The sequence below is a fragment of the Epinephelus lanceolatus genome, chromosome 15, assembly GCF_041903045.1.
Source record: "Epinephelus lanceolatus isolate andai-2023 chromosome 15, ASM4190304v1, whole genome shotgun sequence".
NCBI lineage: Eukaryota > Metazoa > Chordata > Actinopteri > Perciformes > Serranidae > Epinephelus > Epinephelus lanceolatus.
The window spans coordinates 18103602-18120761 of NC_135748.1; the positions used below are offsets into that span (position 1 = coordinate 18103602).

At 41.0% G+C, this 17160-nt stretch overlaps 2 protein-coding genes across 4 annotated transcripts in view; one reads left to right on the forward strand and one right to left on the reverse strand.

The window, feature by feature from the left end:
- Positions 1-3092: 3092 nt before the first annotated feature.
- LOC117267511 (uncharacterized) lies at positions 3093-6296 on the forward strand. Its single transcript, XM_033643473.2, has 8 exons — positions 3093-3632; positions 3708-3820; positions 3899-4005; positions 4132-4306; positions 4410-4524; positions 5106-5185; positions 5275-5363; positions 5551-6296. Exons 1-8 carry the CDS (start codon positions 3171-3173, stop codon positions 6195-6197), a joined length of 1788 nt encoding a protein of 595 aa, XP_033499364.2. The 5' UTR covers positions 3093-3170; the 3' UTR covers positions 6198-6296.
- Positions 6297-8876: 2580 nt separating this feature from the next.
- The window catches only part of LOC117267307 (uncharacterized), a 40140-nt gene continuing 31856 nt past the window's right edge, over positions 8877-17160 (reverse strand). For all 3 annotated transcript variants that reach the window (XM_033643135.2, XM_033643134.2, XM_078175005.1), the window contains exons 3-8: positions 15474-15620; positions 15251-15294; positions 15007-15142; positions 14283-14393; positions 10050-14111; positions 8877-9076 (exon numbers count right to left, since the gene is read on the reverse strand). In XM_033643135.2, coding sequence (XP_033499026.1) covers positions 9015-9076; positions 10050-14111; positions 14283-14393; positions 15007-15142; positions 15251-15294; positions 15474-15620 — 4562 coding nt within the window. In that variant the 3' untranslated portion in view covers positions 8877-9014. The remainder of the gene's footprint in view (positions 9077-10049; positions 14112-14282; positions 14394-15006; positions 15143-15250; positions 15295-15473; positions 15621-17160) is intronic.

Here is a 17160-nt window from a genome sequence, read left to right on the forward strand (position 1 = left end):
TTAAAAAGCGATCGGTCCTCAGCTCGGCAAAGATGATCACATACTCTAGGGGACACTCATCTCCCCAATATTCAAATATGCACAAAATAAAGAAAAAAGTTTGCAATGCCTCAAAAGGTAACCACGCACTGTCGTCCAAAATAGTCATCAGCAACTGTGATCATAATCATAAAAAATGTAACAAATTGCTGTTATCATTACCAGTGCTTAGTATTACAGGGTACTGCAGTTTTGCAGGTCACTTGTGAAAGTGGAGGTGCCATAGCCCCAACAAAAGCAGCTGCTCAACTGCTGTTGGTAGGTACAAACAATGTCAACACTGCCTATCAACTGAATTACTTTCAAAAGATTTACAAAGTGGAAGCTAAAATTAATATGAATATTAAGTAGGCTAAATCAAAGCTTTTGCAAAGTGTAAATATCATTGAAAATGTAATTAAAAAAGTCATAGTACAGTATGTGAAAAAAAAGTCTTAGTAAAGTATGTGATAAAAAAGTCAGTATAGTATGTGAAGAAAAGTCATAGTATAGTATGTCATTTAAAAAAGTCATAGTATAGTATGTGATTAAAAAAAAGTCAGAGAAAAGGATGCCATAAAAAAGTCACAGCATAGTAGGTCATAAAAAAGTCATAGTATAGTATGTGATTAAAAAACATCAGAGGAAAGTATGCCATAAAAAAAGTCATAGCATACTATGTCATAAAAAAGTCATGTATACTATGTGATAAAAAAAAAAGTCATAGCATAGTATGTGATAAAAAAAAAAGTCATAGCATAGTATGTGATAAAAAAAAAGTCATGGTATAGTATGTGATAATAAAAAAAAGTCATAGTATAGTATGTGATTAAAAAAGTCAGAGAATAGTATGCCACAAAAAAGTCATAGTATAGTAGGTCATAAAAAGTCATAGTATAGTATGTGATAAAAAAAAAGTCATAGTATAGTATGTGATTAAAAAAGTCAGAGAAAAGTATGCCATAAAAAAGTCATAGCATAGTATGTGATATAAAAAGTCATAGTATAGTATGTGATTAAAAAGCCATGTATAGTATCTGATAAAAAAAGTCATAGTATAGTATGTGATAAAAAAGTCATAGTATAGTATGTGATAAAAAAGTCATGTATAGTATGTGATAAAAAAAAAAGTCATAGTATAGTATGTCACAAAAAGCATAGTATAGTATGTGATAAAAAAGTCATAGTATGGTATGCCATAAAAAAGTCATAGCATAGTATGTCATAAAAAATCATAGTACCGTATGCCATAAAAAAGTCATAGCATAGTATGTCATAAAAAAGTCATAGTATAGTATGTCTTAAAAAAAATCATAGTACCGTATGCCATAAAAAAATCATGGTATAGTATGTGATTAAAAAAGTTATAATATAGTATGTGATTAAAAATGTCATGTATAGTATGTGATAAAAAAAAGTCATGTCATAGTATGTGATAAAAAAAGTCATAGTATAGTATGTGATGAAAAAAATCATAGTATAGTACAGTATATGATAAAAAAGTCATAGTATAGTATGAGATTAAAAAAGTCAGAGAAAAGTATGCCATAAAAAAGTCATAGTATAGTAGGTCATAAAAAAGTCATAGTATAGTATGTGATTAAAAAAGTCAGAGAAAAGTATGCCATAAAAACGTTATAGTATAGTAGGTCATAAAAAAGGCATAATATAGTATGTGATTAAAAAAGTCAGAGAAAAGTATGCCATAAAAAAGTCATAGCATAGTAGGTCATAAAAAAGGCATAGTATAGTATGTGATTAAAAAAAAGGCATAGTATAGTATGCCATGAAAAAGTCATAGTATAGTATGTCATAAAAAAAAGTCATAGTACAGGTTGTGTTAAAAAAAAGTCATAGTATAATATGCCATAAAAAAGTCATAGTATAGTATGCCATAAAAAAAGTCATAGTACAGGCTGTGTTAAAAAAAAGTCATAGTACAGTATGTGATAAAAAAAGTCATATTACAGGTTGTGTTAAAAAAAAGTCATAGTACAGTATGTGATAAAAAAGTCATATTACAGGTTGTGTTAAAAAAAGTCATAGTACAGTATGTGATAAAAAAGTCATATTACAGGTTGTGTTAAAAAAAAAAGTCATAGTATAGTATGCCATAAAAAAGTCATAGTATAGTATGCCATAAAAAAAGTCATAGTACAGGCTGTGTTAAAAAAGTCATAGTATAGTATGTCACAAAAAAAGCATAGTATAGTATCCTATTAAAGTCATAGTATAGTATGTCATAAAAAGTCATAGTATAGTACGTCATAAAAAAGTGATAGTATAATGTGTGATAAAAAAAATCATAGTATGGTTTGCCATGAAAAAGTGATAGTATAGTATGTTATAAAAAAATCATAGTATAGTATGCCATAAAAAAGTCATAGTATAGTATGCCATAAAAAAGTCATGGTATAGAATGTTATAAATAAGTATAGTGTAGTTTGTCATAAAAAGTAAAAAATGTCATAAAAGTCATAGTTTTACATGTGTTTTTAAAAGTCATAGTATAACAAGAAAAAGTCGAAAATGTGGAAAAAGTCGTAGTATATCTTTAATAAGCTTTTAAGTCAATACGTTTTGGGGGTTTTTAGTCATAGTGTAGTATATCTTTACAAAGGAATGGCATATTTTGTCATACAAAAGTGATAGTAGAGAAGCCTGTCTCATAAAAAGTTAAATAATAATAATAATAATAATGATATTTAAAAAAAAAAGCCATAGTAGAGTAAAAGTAAAGTCTTAGTGTGTGTGCACTTTTCCTGTGCACACAGAAAGATTATTTTGTATTAAATCAGTTAGAAGAAATAAAACTTCAAAAACAACAGTGAAACAGATTTTTACTGCTTAATCATTTCAGTCATTTCTCCACAAGTCAGCCTGTTTCCAAAAACTTTCCAGCTACAGTGATTGTATAAAGATATTGTGACTGGAATCAAGAAAATGATGAAACGAAGAAATGCTCAGCCAAAGATAATGCCACTGCTTCCTTTATAAAATAAAAACCAACCAAAGGAAGCATGACTTCGCATTTTCTCCAGCAATCCATCCATGCCTAGTCATCATTGCCACTAATTACCTCCAGCCGTGGCTGAGCGCTGGTTTTACGCGCAGATAGAAAAGGAAAGGAAGACGGACAGCAGTCTGTTGCGATGAAAACAAAGTGGCATCTCTATATTTTGTGGAGTGTTTTATCACTTGGCCTCCTCAGCTGTGCAGTGGACACTTATGACTCTCCATTTAGCAGACGGAAAAAGGTTTTCAAACTGGGAACGCCAAAATCCAAACCAATCAAACAGTCTCCGACAGGTGACAGAAAATCCTCTCAGAGGTTACTTGCCAGCATTTCTCCATTGTCTCACCTCGGAGCACGATCCCTGCGCCCAGGGGACCATGAGACAAAGATCCAGTCGGACTTTGCTTACCTCCAAGACGTTTCTGTCACCTGCTCCACGTCTGACTTTGTGGTGCGGGTCAAACCAGCTTTCTACGGTCTGGGCGCAGATGCAGAGGAGCTGAAATTAGGCAGCTCCTGCAAAAGCAACGGGGTCCTCAGGCCATACGGGGACCTGCTTTTCATGTATCCTCTGACAGCGTGCGATGTCGTGCGTGGGGTAAGACTAGTGTCATTTGTTTCCAGACTCTACCTGCATAATCTTAAAATCACAACCTCTGACCCCTCCTGACAGGCGCCCCGCGGCTATCTGCTCTACAAATTCGTGCTCCATTATGAGCCGTCGCCAAAGCGTTTCCCAAGCAGAGCGCACAGGATCAATGTCGACATTGAATGTCGTTATCCAAGGTTAGACTTGTCTCTCGGTCATTTTCAGCATCATGTGTGTGAAAGACTATTTATTTACAACCTCCAATACCTGTCCAGGAATAATCACGTGTACCAACTGACTGTGCAGCCCACCTGGGAAACTGCTGTTGTGCGTAAAAGGCTGAAAGGAAGTCCAAATGACTTTCAGATGGAGCTGATGGACGGTATGTCTACAGGACTTTGGATGAAAGAGATTAAGAGCTGCTTCGGTTTTCAGTGCAAATATATTTTAAAAGATTATGTCTGTTTAGTGGTTTCAATTGTTGTGATTTATGTTAATAACCTCGTAGATTCATGGAGCACACCAGCCCAGTCCCAGGTGTACCAGCTTGGAAAGACTATTAATTTCCAGGTCTTTGCTCCTCATCTCCCAACTGGTGGAAAACTATACATCAATACCTGCTATGCTACGCCATCCAGTGGCTTTAAATCATCTCTCAAATACAGCATCATTGACAATTTTGGGTGAGTGTTTTGCACAGTAATGCCCTTACAGTCTTTTGGTTTACCCCTGGTGTCCTGATTTGTGATTAAATTGAGACTGGCGTGATATTGTTGTCACCCATAGCTGCATGCTGGACAGCAAGAGGGACCCAGGGGCCTCCCAGTTCATCTCTCAAACAGACAAGACCCTGAGATTCTCCCTAAAGGCTTTCCAGTTCACCTCTGACCCTGACACAGAGGTGAGCAAGGGGTATAACTTGAGCTGCGGGTTAAGTTAACTAGTATACCACTATGAAAGTTCCCCAGTTGATAATTTATTTATTTTTTTTTTTTTTAACAAACACAATAAATAAAAGCTTAAACATGCAAATGAGGCATTGTCTAATTAGGTATACATTCATTTGCAGAAGAAAGCAGAGAAATTGTGTGATGGTACACTGGGCATTTAATAAAATAATATATAATAATAGAAGATAATAAGTTCTAACAGCTCATACACTGTACACATGTTTATACATCAAATAAAATGACAGTATAGTTACAATCTCCAGTCCAGTCACCGGATCAGTCACTTTCTCCATGAATTTTACATTTTATTAGATCTGGGGGTTAGTTTTGTTTCCATCCTTTGGTTATCTGTGTCAGTGCTGAGGTTCTCAAGATTCTGAATAGATATTTTTAATCTTGACAAAGAGTAGCTGGAGATTTTCCCAAAATTAAATGCTCCGCTTTTAAATACAGAGGGTTTTTTTTTTAATCTCCTCCATCAGTGTAAACACTTTCAACCACTATGTGTTTAGCTGCTGTTTCCATTTTTTAGGTCAGTATTCACTGCAGATTATTCGTCACATCTGAGGACCCAGGTCCTGCTCACAAATCATGCACCTACAGAGGGAACAGGTGAGAGTTGACGCTACAAATTAAATTTCCATTCTAGGTATATAGTTGACTTTTCTGGATTTAGCATATTTGTCCATTTGTCATTACAGGTGGACAGCCCTTACTGGGGACGACTCCATATGTGAATGCTGTGACTCACAGTGTGTGACCTCTAAAAACCAGAGGGCCATGATGGAAGGTATGTGGCAGTGTTTTTAAAAAATGTTTAGTCTCAAATAATCCATTCCTACTCAGAGAGACTGGGTTGTTGTGGTTGTTTCAGTTGCACAAGTGTCTCCAGCTGACTGTTCTCTTATAACTACCATAGTGATCATACATTTTCTTCTGATGATTAAAAATGGCTCCATCTCTGACTTTACTTCAAGGCTCTGTCAGCAGTGGGTCGCTGTTGGTCTCTGATCAGCCGTATGCAGCAGAAGACAGCTTTCTACCAGTCAGCATGAGCAGCCAAGGCGAGGCCACCATTTATCATTACATCGATGAGCTGCACAGTGATGAGAACCTGCGGGAGAGTGAGGATGTAGTACAGTATAATGATGAAGAGGACTATGCAGATGAGGAGGAAGAGGCGTTTGAAGAAGATGAAGATGAAGAGGAAAGTGGAGCAATCTTTGGAGTGATACCAGAGCCTGATTTTGATGAGTTAGTGGAGCAGGATGAGAAAGAGTCTGTAGTGAAGGTTTCAAATGAGTTCGAAGAAGATGGGTCAGGGTATGTAGGTGAAGAGGAGGAGGGATCTGAAGGAAGAGAGGATGAGATCCATCTGAATCAGAAGGAAGCTGAAGTGTTGCGTCACTGGGTGCAGGTGGAGCAAATGTTACCAACACAAGTCGGCCCACAAAGAGAGTTACAGCTGCTGGTACCTGGAGGGGAGGAGGAAAATGGGAAGCGTAGAGGCAGAGGTGAAGAGGATGACAGGATGAAGGCTGCTGAGGTGGAGTGGAAGGATGATGAGGGTTTAGCAGATTTAGTAGAGGATGGTGAGGTGACATGGTATTTCACATGGAGGTAGCATTAGCTCAATGAGTCGATCAGTGCTCTGCTCAGACTGTTGTAACTCTCCATTACAGAAGAATATTCTGACTTGTTTCAATAAAAACATGAAAATGCAGTTGATGGACTCTCTTTCGTCATGACTTGAAACCAAAATAAGTCAATTAAAAATTTTAGGCATCTTAAACATTATGAATTCCAACAGCTGACATATAACAATCAGCCACAACACTAAAACCACTAACAGGTGAAGTGAATAACATTTACTTCCTTTGGTGCCATGGATGTTCCACTCACCCAAACAGTTTACAGACCAAGTACAATGACACTCCCAAATAGCATCCCAATCCAATAGAGCATCTTGCAACCCACAGGACTCAAAGAATCCACCACCAACGCCCAGAGCCCAGTTGTTCAGAAGTAATCTGACTGGAGTTTGGCTGTCGGATAGAAATCCTGACAATGGGTTGTTCAAAAGAAAAAAAGGGATTCTGAAATTGGATTGGATCACTTAATCGAGTGTGGGTTTGATCTGGATCAAACCTTAAGTATGTGTTCAAAACTCTTTAGTAGGATTTGGATACCTTTTATCCAAAAAAAGGATTATCTTAATCCTAGCCAATGGTTGGATTCAGAATGGATTTCAGGAACAGAATGTTATAAAACTTTTAAATTGGCAAAATACTTTGCACTAGATTTGTTTAACAGTTGCTGTGATAGAGTAAATAAAGTAGACATTAGGCTACCTATTGTGCCTTTCAGTACAGTAAACAAAAAGATGCTGTCCCCAGAAAATATCCCACAAATAGCTGTCAAAATCAAACAAAATGATTTAAAGTTATAATCTCAAAGATCTCTGTTATGTTGTCTTTGGCGGCACCTATTGCCATAACTGCAAATTGCAGTGTGTTTGTTGGCAGACATCCTACCTTTAGCTCTAAACTTTTCCAGATTACCAAATCTGGATAACTTTGTATGTGGATCAAGGTGATCCAATCTAATGTTGCTTTTAAAAACTGGCACAAAAGTAAAATGGTTTAGCTGATCCTGGACAGCAAAACATGGGACTTCCAATTACATTTTTTGTATAACTGGGCGCTGGTGCCAGACATAACAGGAAAACCACAGAGGTCCTATGTCTATGCCTCAACAGGTCAAAGCCAAGTACGATCCAAGGAGGCCCCACCGTGGATCAGACTTTGCTCTGAGATACCAGGCACGTCCCGTGGTTGCTTGGTTGGATTGGGATCTGGGGGATTTGGAGGCCAGGTCGACACTTTGAGGTCTTTGTCACTTTCCTCAGGCTAGTCCTGAACAGTTTTTGCAGTGTGGCATGTCACTGCCATCGGAGAGTGCTATTGCCACGAGAAGGTGTACCTGGTCTGCAATTTTGTTTGGGTGGGTGCTGTCCTCAGGCGGATGGCCTCCTGTAGGTTCATGGAAGGAGACTTTTTTGTAGGGGAGACGACTGTGGAAGAAGATGCAGGTGGAAACAAAACAGACTCGGATTTGGGCAGAGCTGGTGGATAGATAGATGGTGGAGACAACTGGTCTGCAACAGTGTTTGGGTGGGTGGTGCAGGTCAAGTGGCATCCACATGAATGTCAGGACCCAAGGATTCCCAGCAGATCATTGCATTGTAACAAGAAGATCAGTGTTATCCACTTCACCTGTCAGTAGTTTTAACGTTGTGGCTGATTGCTGTAGAATTAAGCCATGTCAATATTATTACTACTGGTAATTACAAATGTCAAAAACATGGGGAGTGTCATATCTTAAAATATATTGTATTTGTATCATACAAACTTGAGACTCAACAAAAGGAGCCTGAAATAAGAAAATGAAACAGCAAGTATAAGACTTAACAGCAAAATTATAAAGATGTCCTCAGTCGGTGTGGCTTTGATCTGTCCATAAATCTTTATTTTTCCATTATAAATGATTTATTACATTACAGTGTCTGAAACCAGCTTGAAATATATTATAGTTCAACACAGATATATCCCACTGTTCTGAGCCATTAATCCATTCTCATTAACTAAAAGCAGCAGAAAATGTGCACCAAAATAACAACTCTCTCTATTGCTTTACATTTCTGCTCACTGCCTCTGTGACATTAATGGTCGCACACATAAAGAGCTTTAAATCATACAAAATAAAAAGGACGTGGGATTTCTGAGAAGGACATCAATTTGGAATGATTAAGAGCTATACATACACATTTGATTTAAATGATATTAGGGTGTAACAAAACACTGCAAAGAAGACATTGTGCCTGTAGAGACCCTCCTCTGAACATGGAAACAGGAAAAATAACTTAAGATAATTAACATTTTTTAACAAATATAATTGGTGTGGAAACGTTTTTGGAGAAAATACAGAACTCTGTAGCACAGATCCATCACTCCTGGATGTGTTAAATGTACAAAATCTTGCTATATTTACAGATGAGTGCCCAAAAGTCCCATTGATACAAGTACTGACTAAAGCTCTGATTCAGCAGGACAAAAGTGGTACAATCAATGTTTGACACTAGAGGGCAATATACTCCCATCTCTAGCAACGGTAAAGCTCAGAAGACCCACAGGCAAAAGAAAATACACTGAATTCAGCTTACAAAACTCCAAAATGAGTACTTGAGAAATTTAAGACCCACACCATTAACATCAAAGTCATAGGATTTTCTTAAAATCCACAACTTTTCCAAATGCAATCTTTGAAATAAGCATCTCGTCTTTCCAAAATCCAGTTTCTTGTCTCTCACACACAAAGACCAACTGTCAGCAATTTCAGTGTTATAGGTAAGTCCTTCTCAGGTCTCCTTCAGTCTTTACAATCATGCTGATGGCGTCCCTCCTTCAACAGTACCTGCTGTCCCATTTGTTTTTTCCGCAGCATCTAAAGTTGGAGAATTCAAGCAGAGTTAGTTTATTATAGCACAAAGGAGCCGTACAATAAAGCTGATTCAATTTTTAGACATGCTAGTGGCATGGCTGTAGAGATGGCCGCGTGGTTTGGTTGGTTCAGAATGAAATAACACACTTTTTGATGGATTGCAATGGAAATGTGCACATTCACATCCCCATCAGAATGAAATGTTATCACTTTAATCTCTTTTCAATTTGTCCAATACTCAGTGGTGGAATGTAACTAAGTACATTTACTTAAGTATTGTACTTAAGCACAACTTCTCTACTCCTCTACATACTTTTCTACTTTACTGCATTTATTTCAAAGCTTGAACAACTAGTAACTTAGTTTATTTATATTCTGTATCAATAATCAGAAATGGGCCATTCTACATAGTGAGTACTTTTAGTGCTGATTAGCCAATGTTAGCATGCGAACAAACTAAGCTAAGATGGTGAGCATGATAAACATTAATCCTGCTAAAGCTGCTGTCATGCAGAAAGAACCGGAAAACCTCCCGTTACCTGCATTTGCCCTCCTGAATAAAAACATTAAAGTAGCAGAGGGCTTTTATTTTGACAAAATTAAGGGCATTAAGATAAATTGATGCAGAAAAAGCACAACTTGGTGATTCACCCTTATGCAGTACATTCAGCATTTGCGGCTCAAAACTTCCTGGTGGAGGACCCCCAAGCCGAAATTACAATTTGGGAGCTGACGTGAACTGTTTTTCTGACTTGGTTGCTCATAATTATGGTCAAAATTATATGACGTGAATGTGACATAAATACCAGCATGATGGCATGGCTATTTTGAGCATGTCAACATGCATTCAACATTAGTATTTAGCTCAAAGAAATGCTGTGCCAAAGTACAGCCTCACAGCGTGGTTGTATGGATTCTTGTCCAGTCTAATTCTGATGAGTTTTATTTCTGGTTTATAAAAAAAAATCTCTCTTACCCTTGATACTCTCTTCCAGTGCTTCCTGTCCTGCAGTCTGCGCCGTCCCTTCACTGGTCTCAATCTCTTTGCCCTTCGTTTTGGGTTTCTTTGCAACAGGTGGTGGCACCTTGATGCCCTTCTTCGCCCACTCTGCCTCACTCGCCACCTTTGTTGGGGAGGAAACCTCCACCTTCTTCTGTATGGTCGCCATGGTCTCTGGTGCCTGCTTGGTATCAATCACCACCCTCTTGGTGCTCTTGGCAAAGATAAAGCTTGCTGTGCTGGAGGGGGATGGGGACTTACGGAGGTCTACTGGTGATGTTGGTGAGTGCAAGCTGAGGCGAGATGCAGGGCCTTCTTTGGATCTGGCTGCTGTCCTCAGACGGATGGCCTCCTGTAGGTTCATGGAGGGAGAAGCCGTCATGGCAGGAGGAGACTTTTTTGTAGGGGAGATGACTGCGGAAGAAGAAGTAGTTGGAACCAAAATGGACTGGGACTTGGGCAGAGCTGGCAGTGCGGTAACTATAGCAGGTGGAGAGGTGGATGGCGGAGAGGTGGATGGTGGAGAGAAGGGTCCGGGAGAGAGGAGGATCAGAGACCTTCTGATGGGCTTCTGAGGAGCCTCACCACTGGCAGATGAAGTTGGGACTGGATTGCTGGGCTGCTGCTCCCTCATCGTGACCTCAGCCTCTGGTGGCTCCTGAGCTTTAGGAGGCTCAGGGCTGCTATTGACTGACCGCAGCTTGACCATCTGCAGAAGGGAGGGGGTAACAATGGGAGTGGATCCCTCCTGTACAACAGGGGCAGAGGTCACCTCAGGGGTTTGTTTTTCTGTGCTTGCAGGACAAGGCTGTGGCTTGATGCTGGCAAGACCCTGCACAGGCAAGGGTGGAGGCAAAGGAATGTTTACAGGTGGAGAAGGATCAGGTTCTTGGGCCTTTTCTGGTGAAGGAGAGTTTTCTAGAGCTGGTGGGATGGGGGCTTCAGATGGCGGTGAAGGGGAAGCCTCCTGGGTTGCTGGAACATCAATGTTCGTAGGCACAACCTGAGGTTGGTGGTGAATCTCTGTGGGAGGCGGAGGGGGAATACTCTGAGGGGGAGTGAGAATACTGTTAGATGAACCTGGGTTAGTTTCAGACTCGGATGGGATGCTCTCTTGTGGAAGATCAGTCTCCTGCTCTGATGACTTCGGTTGTGACTGTAGGGGTGGTGGAGGTGGAATACTTTCTGGTGGAGTGTGCTTGCTAGCAGGTGTCACCTCCTCAGAGGCATTCTCTTGAGAAGATGGAGGAGAAACCTCCTCAGTGGACACAGTGGAGACCTCTTTAACTGGTGAAGGAGATACCACGGTAACCAGTGTGACAGAGACGTCTTGAACAAGTGGAGGAGAGGGCTCTGTGGGCTTCAAAGGTGAAACTTCAGGTGGTGGAGGGGGAGAGACCTCTTTAGGTGGTGCTGGAAGTGAAACCTCTATTGGTGGCGGAGGAGGAATCTCTTTGGGTGGTGGAAGAGAAACCTCTTTTGGTGGTGGTGGGGTTGCAAACTTTATTGGTGGCGGAGGAGGAATTTCTTTAGGTGGTGGAAGAGAAACCTCTATTATTGGTGGTGGAGGTACAACCTCTATTGTTGGTGGTGGAGGTACAACCTCTACTGGTGGTGGTGGAGGATGAATCTCTTCAGGTGGTGGAAGAGAAACCTCCTTTGGTGGTGGCGGAGGAGAGACCTCTTGAATTGGTGGCAGAGGAGTGACCATTCTAGTTGTAGGAGGGGAGACTTTTTTAACTGGTGGAGGGGGAGCTGAATATGGCGGGGGAGGGGGGATAATCAGGGGTGTAGGTGCAACGGATGTACTGGGCTTCTGTGTTTCAGCCTCTGTGGTCACCCTAACACTTTCTGTTTTCACCACTGATATTACAGACGTAGTTGTAGAAGAGGAGTTACCACCAGGAATGGTCCTCTCAGGTGGGACCTGCACAGGTACAACTAACCCCACCTCACTGAACATTGGTGGGGGCGGAAGAGGGAAATCAACGTCATCAGGCCCATTGAGGCCCGCTGGTGCTATTGGTGGAGGTGGTGGGGGCCAGGACGACTCAGGGGATACAGTGGTTGGGGGTTGGGGAGGAATGCGTGCTAATGAAATAGCAGGTATCGTATCTGTGTTAGTCTTTAGCTCTGTGGCTTGTGTGGATTTCTTTTTGGCTTCGTCTTCTTTCAGTGCTGCCAGCCTTCCTTTGCGTTTCTCTACAGCCTTCACTAACATCCCGTTTATAATGTCACTTACTCTTACTTTCTCATCCTTTTCTGTCACTTTGCTGTTTCCTTCCAAATCAACATTTTGCTCAGCCAGTCGCTCGTCATTCTCTTTGTGAATCTCTGCACTCAAAATACCACTTTCTTGAACTTTCTTTATCTCCTGCATGTGTAATGATCCATCAACGGACTCCACTGTCACAGCCGGATTCTTGTGTTTTTTTTCCACTACCAAGCACTTCACAGAGCCCTCTGTAGATGCAGGAGGAGACTGCCTCTGTTGTCTCCTGTCCTTTGGATTCTTCTTTATGATGGCCTGAAGGTTGTCAGGGACCGGTGGTCCCAGGAGCAGTTCAATGGAGCGCCTGCTGTGAACCCACACCTCTGGAGGAGGGGGTGGAGGTGCATGGATTTTAGGTGGTGGAGGGATGTTGAAGAGTTCTCTCAAGGCCCTCACAGAAGGGCTGTCACTGACAGTATCGACTGTGGTGTCAGGTTTGGGATCCTCTGGCTTGGTGAGAGAGGATGCATTTGAAGCAGCAGGAGAGGACCCAGGAAATAACCTCTGAAGCTTTGCAAAGATGCCTCTTTTGTGCCTTGGAGATGAGCTGTGGGACTGCTTAGAAACATCTTGGCTGGAGTAGCCACTGGACGGAGAGATTGTTTTGCTTAGCTTATTCTCCTTAAGGGGTTCCTTTTTCTCTTGTGAAGCATCTTTGGAATCCGATTCATCAACCTTTGCAGCTTCCTCTGTCTTTCGTGCAGGCAGATAGGATCTGAGGGGACTGAATGATGCAGAACCTGTAGAGTCTTCCAGAGAACTGGTGTCCGCATTGTATCCAGGGCTGTCTACAGGTTTGGCGGGCAAAGGAGAAGATCCTGATTTGTTTTTCTCTTTTTCACCAGACGTTGCAATGTTTTGTAATGAAGATTCCCTTGAGTTGATCCTGACCTCCGCCAGATCACGTGACCGTCGTTTCATCTTATTGTGAAGGGAATAGGAGCGGCTCGGAGGGGGAGGAGCCCTCTTGGCTTTCATGACAGAGAGGCTACGTGCAAACGACCCATCTTTCTTACCCTCGCCTTCCTTAATAATGACCTTCCCATTGGAGGTGCATTTTGAACCCTTGCTGGTGGAGGAGTGAACACTGCTTTTGTCCTCTTTAGCAGAGGCATCTCCATTCTGTGACCTCTTCTGCCTGGGGGTGCTGCTCCTGGAGATGGTTGAGGAGTCAGATACCAAGGTATCTGAGGACTCAGAGTTGCTCCAACAAGAGCTGTCGGACATATTGGGAGGTTTTTGGTGGGAAGCGGAGGTGACATTGGAGGCTCTGGAGGAAGCACGGGAGGAGGCTGGACTGGACAGCAGCAGGCTGCTCTTGCTGACCGTGCGGACACTGTTACGACTCCGTCCACGGCTGATTTCCACCACGTCGATAGACGGTGGCAACACAGCATTGGGAATGATTTTGGACATGTAGGCAGCCTGGGGTGATGTGGTTATGACAGGGCTAGGCAGCTCCGGCTGGAGGCTGTTGGCAGTGGTCATCCAAGGAACAGCCAGGGAATGAGGCCTGTCCCCATCTGACAAGTCAGGGTTCAGGTGATGCAGCAGGTCCAGGTCATCCCTATGACGAGCATCACCCAGCTGCTCAAGTTTCTCTTTGCTGAGGGGATGCATGACATTGATGTTGGGAGAGTTGGCACCAGCTCCCCTTTGTGCTGCCTGCTGTGGCCCATCAGTGGTTGGGCTGATGTCAGATTCACCATTGTAAAGCTGCTCCTCATCTAACCTCTGAGTCAGTGACCAACCTGCTCTGTCCAGGCCTGAGACAAGACAGGAGAGGTTCATATTATTATTAAGTAAATGGACATGCAAGCAAATCATCTAACCATTTATTTTCCATGATGTTTCTGAATGTAGCACATACAATTAAACTAGTAATTCACAGACATGTGTCTTTTGTAAGTAACACGTTTGAGTGATGAGGTGCATACCCAGTTCTCTCTGGACATGCTGTGGGATACCCCCAACAGTCTTCCTGTGTCGTCTCCTTTTCTTGCTCTTGTCAGGCTTTTCCCCAGAGTTCAAGGGTCTGAATGTTGATCCTGGGCACACAGAGGCATGAAAACAGTCAATGTAAAGTGAATACACTTTGTATATCTAACCTATTTAATGCAGGTCCAGTGTGTAGGATTTCGGGGGATATATTAGCAGAAATGGAATACAAAATGAGAATGTTTTCTTTAGTGTATAATCAAAGGAAATAAGAACTGTGGCTTCGTTGTAGGAGTGTTCGTGTTTTTGCGTCAACGACCGTAGTTAGCAGCCCCTCTGTGACAAGCTGCATTTGAAAGGCACTGATTTTTTTACATGAAACTGCTTTATTCTGTGTTTTTGCTGGTTTCAATCACAGTGTCCCTTTGTTTTTGAGAGGAAGACATCTCTGCGTGTAATTCAGCTCCTGTTCTGGATCTTAAGTTATCAGAGTAAAAAAGGTGAGCACACATTTGCAGGTGCTAGGCTAGCAGCCTGTCTCCATTCAGTTTTTTATTGGTTTTAATCAATTGTTCAATTTGTAATCCTCACTACTAGATGTTACTAAATCCCCCAAAATTTTACACACTCCTTTCTTAATCTGTCATTTAATGTGTGTGCATCATCACTGTTTGTTGTATTATGACCAAGACGAGATGTAAATAGTATTTTGTTTGTGGTTACCTTGCCTGGTGAGCCCAGAGCGGGAGGATCTTGTGGACACAGATGATTGTACAGAGACAACAGAAGTTGTGTCAGCAATCGTACTGTCTGTCATAAATCCAGCATCTTCCCTGTCCGTGTTGGTCCCTATTGTCGACTGGCAAAAAGAGACAATATTTTTGTAAAAAATGAAAATCACTTGTACAGAAATGTGTGTTTGCTGTAAGTGTAAGAAAATAAAATCTGGCTGTGATGCGTTACTTACAATCGCGCTTTCATTGTCCTGGAACTCCACTCCATTATTGGTTTCTGCAAGGAGAGAAACATTTGACTGCAGATTTATAATGACAAATAAAATCCTTAGCAGTGTTTATATCCTCTGGTGCACACCCTCTTGAGCAATATTCAGACAGTTGTCAACATGTTGGCATGGCACACCTCTAATTTAGTGCACAGATGTAATACTGCATCACTAGAGTGCTTTGTACCTTCCTGCTGCATCATTTTCAATCCCTCCAGGGCCTCTGTGTGGAGGTTCTCCAGGTACTTGGGCCTGCTGGCCTCGATGAACACATTCTCCTGGAACTCCGGGGGTGCCAGAGTCTTGTCATCATCATCATCTCGCTTGGAGACAGCTTAAAGTAGAGAGACAGGGAGAGGAGAGGGGATCAGTCTGGATCAACTAAAAGCTCTGTGTTACTGTAACAGAAGATAAACGGGCCATATGGACAGGATGAGAGCATTCAAGTGTCTGTCAGGGACATTTAAGCACAGGAACAGTAAATATGGTCGCAGGTTAATTACATGAGAGTATGCGAATTGGGAAGGCTGAACTCGTTCCTTCCAGTCACGCAGGCTTTAACTCCAGTGACTCTGACAGTGACTTTTAAGATGGGATTATCACATCAAAAAATCTACTGTCAGAAAGTATGCTCAGTGTTATGCATTTTTTCCAAGTATCACTTCATTAGACAGTGAGGACACCAATTAAAATGCTACAGTCTAATTATGTAACACTTGAGTCATGTGCATCATTAAAAAATATTACTTTGCACTCCAAAAACCTGAATATTATCTTCTAATGACTCTGAGTTACTGGTTTTAAAGTTGTAGCCTTTCTTAGAAAGTCCAAACTCTGAATGGATTGATGTCATTTTTGCATTTGCAACAGGTTGGAGATCACACACACACTTTTGGGGATTGTCTTAAACTGAAGTCATACTAGGAGGGGATTCATACAGAAATACTGACCACTTCAAACACTGATTTGCCAATAGACCCACTGTGTTATATAATAGGAACAATCTCTAATGGAGCTATGAATTAAAGCAAACTGAATATTTTTTTTATCAGTGGCAAAAAAAAAAAAAAAATACAATTTTATCCTGGCTTAAACCACCACCCTACATCAATAGCAGGACAGGTTATTGAGAGTGTAGTCAATGGAAAAATAATGGGAAAACTCCATGCACAGAAAGAAAGCGTTTTTTAAATCTATGTGCTCCTGTAATTACTCATTTTAATTACCAAAGTGATACTGTGCTGTGCTAATTTTATTGTGAATGTAGCTAAAAGAGATACTGTATCTGTGCCTTTTAATGAATTTGTAATTAATTAATTAATTTTTTTTGGTTGCCATTTATAATTTTTAGGTTTTTTTTTTGAGGAACTATAAATAGTTTTTAAATGTTTTTTTTCTATCTCCTGAGACAGTAGCTCTGTCTACTATATTTCTACTACATTTCAAATGCAAAACAAAATAAAGATAGATACTCAAAAAACTACAGTAGCTTTACATTAGCTGACCAACTAGCATGCGATTGAACTCCATGTGGTGTCCTCACACTACCATGACCAAGTCTGGCATCACCGGGCTAACACTCGGCTAAGACACTTTTATGTAACAGCTGCTCCACATTTAGCCACCTACTGTACTCTACTGTCGGCGCTGTCACTGTAAGACCGTGCTGTAATTAGCCTCAGCAGCCATGTGCTCAGTGATCACCACTAATTTTCACCACTGTCTCTTTTGTAACAGCATTACAGGTGCTCCTGATACGCAGTTATCTATAAATATGCATGTTTCCAAAACCTTAATCTATTGTTCCTGCAATTTAGAGCAAGTATTATTTGCTAAAGTGAGACTAAAAATCACAGCATATTATACATGAGGGA

Bases quoted from the DNA above. Each gene is read 5' to 3' on its own strand.
- LOC117267511 (XM_033643473.2), top strand. From the start codon at position 3,171: ATGAAAACAAAGTGGCATCTCTATATTTTGTGGAGTGTTTTATCACTT. The intron at 4,525-5,105 runs GTGAGCAAGGGG...TCCATTTTTTAG, and splicing joins CCTCTGACCCTGACACAGAG to GTCAGTATTCACTGCAGATT. The intron at 5,186-5,274 runs GTGAGAGTTGAC...TTGTCATTACAG, and splicing joins TGCACCTACAGAGGGAACAG to GTGGACAGCCCTTACTGGGG.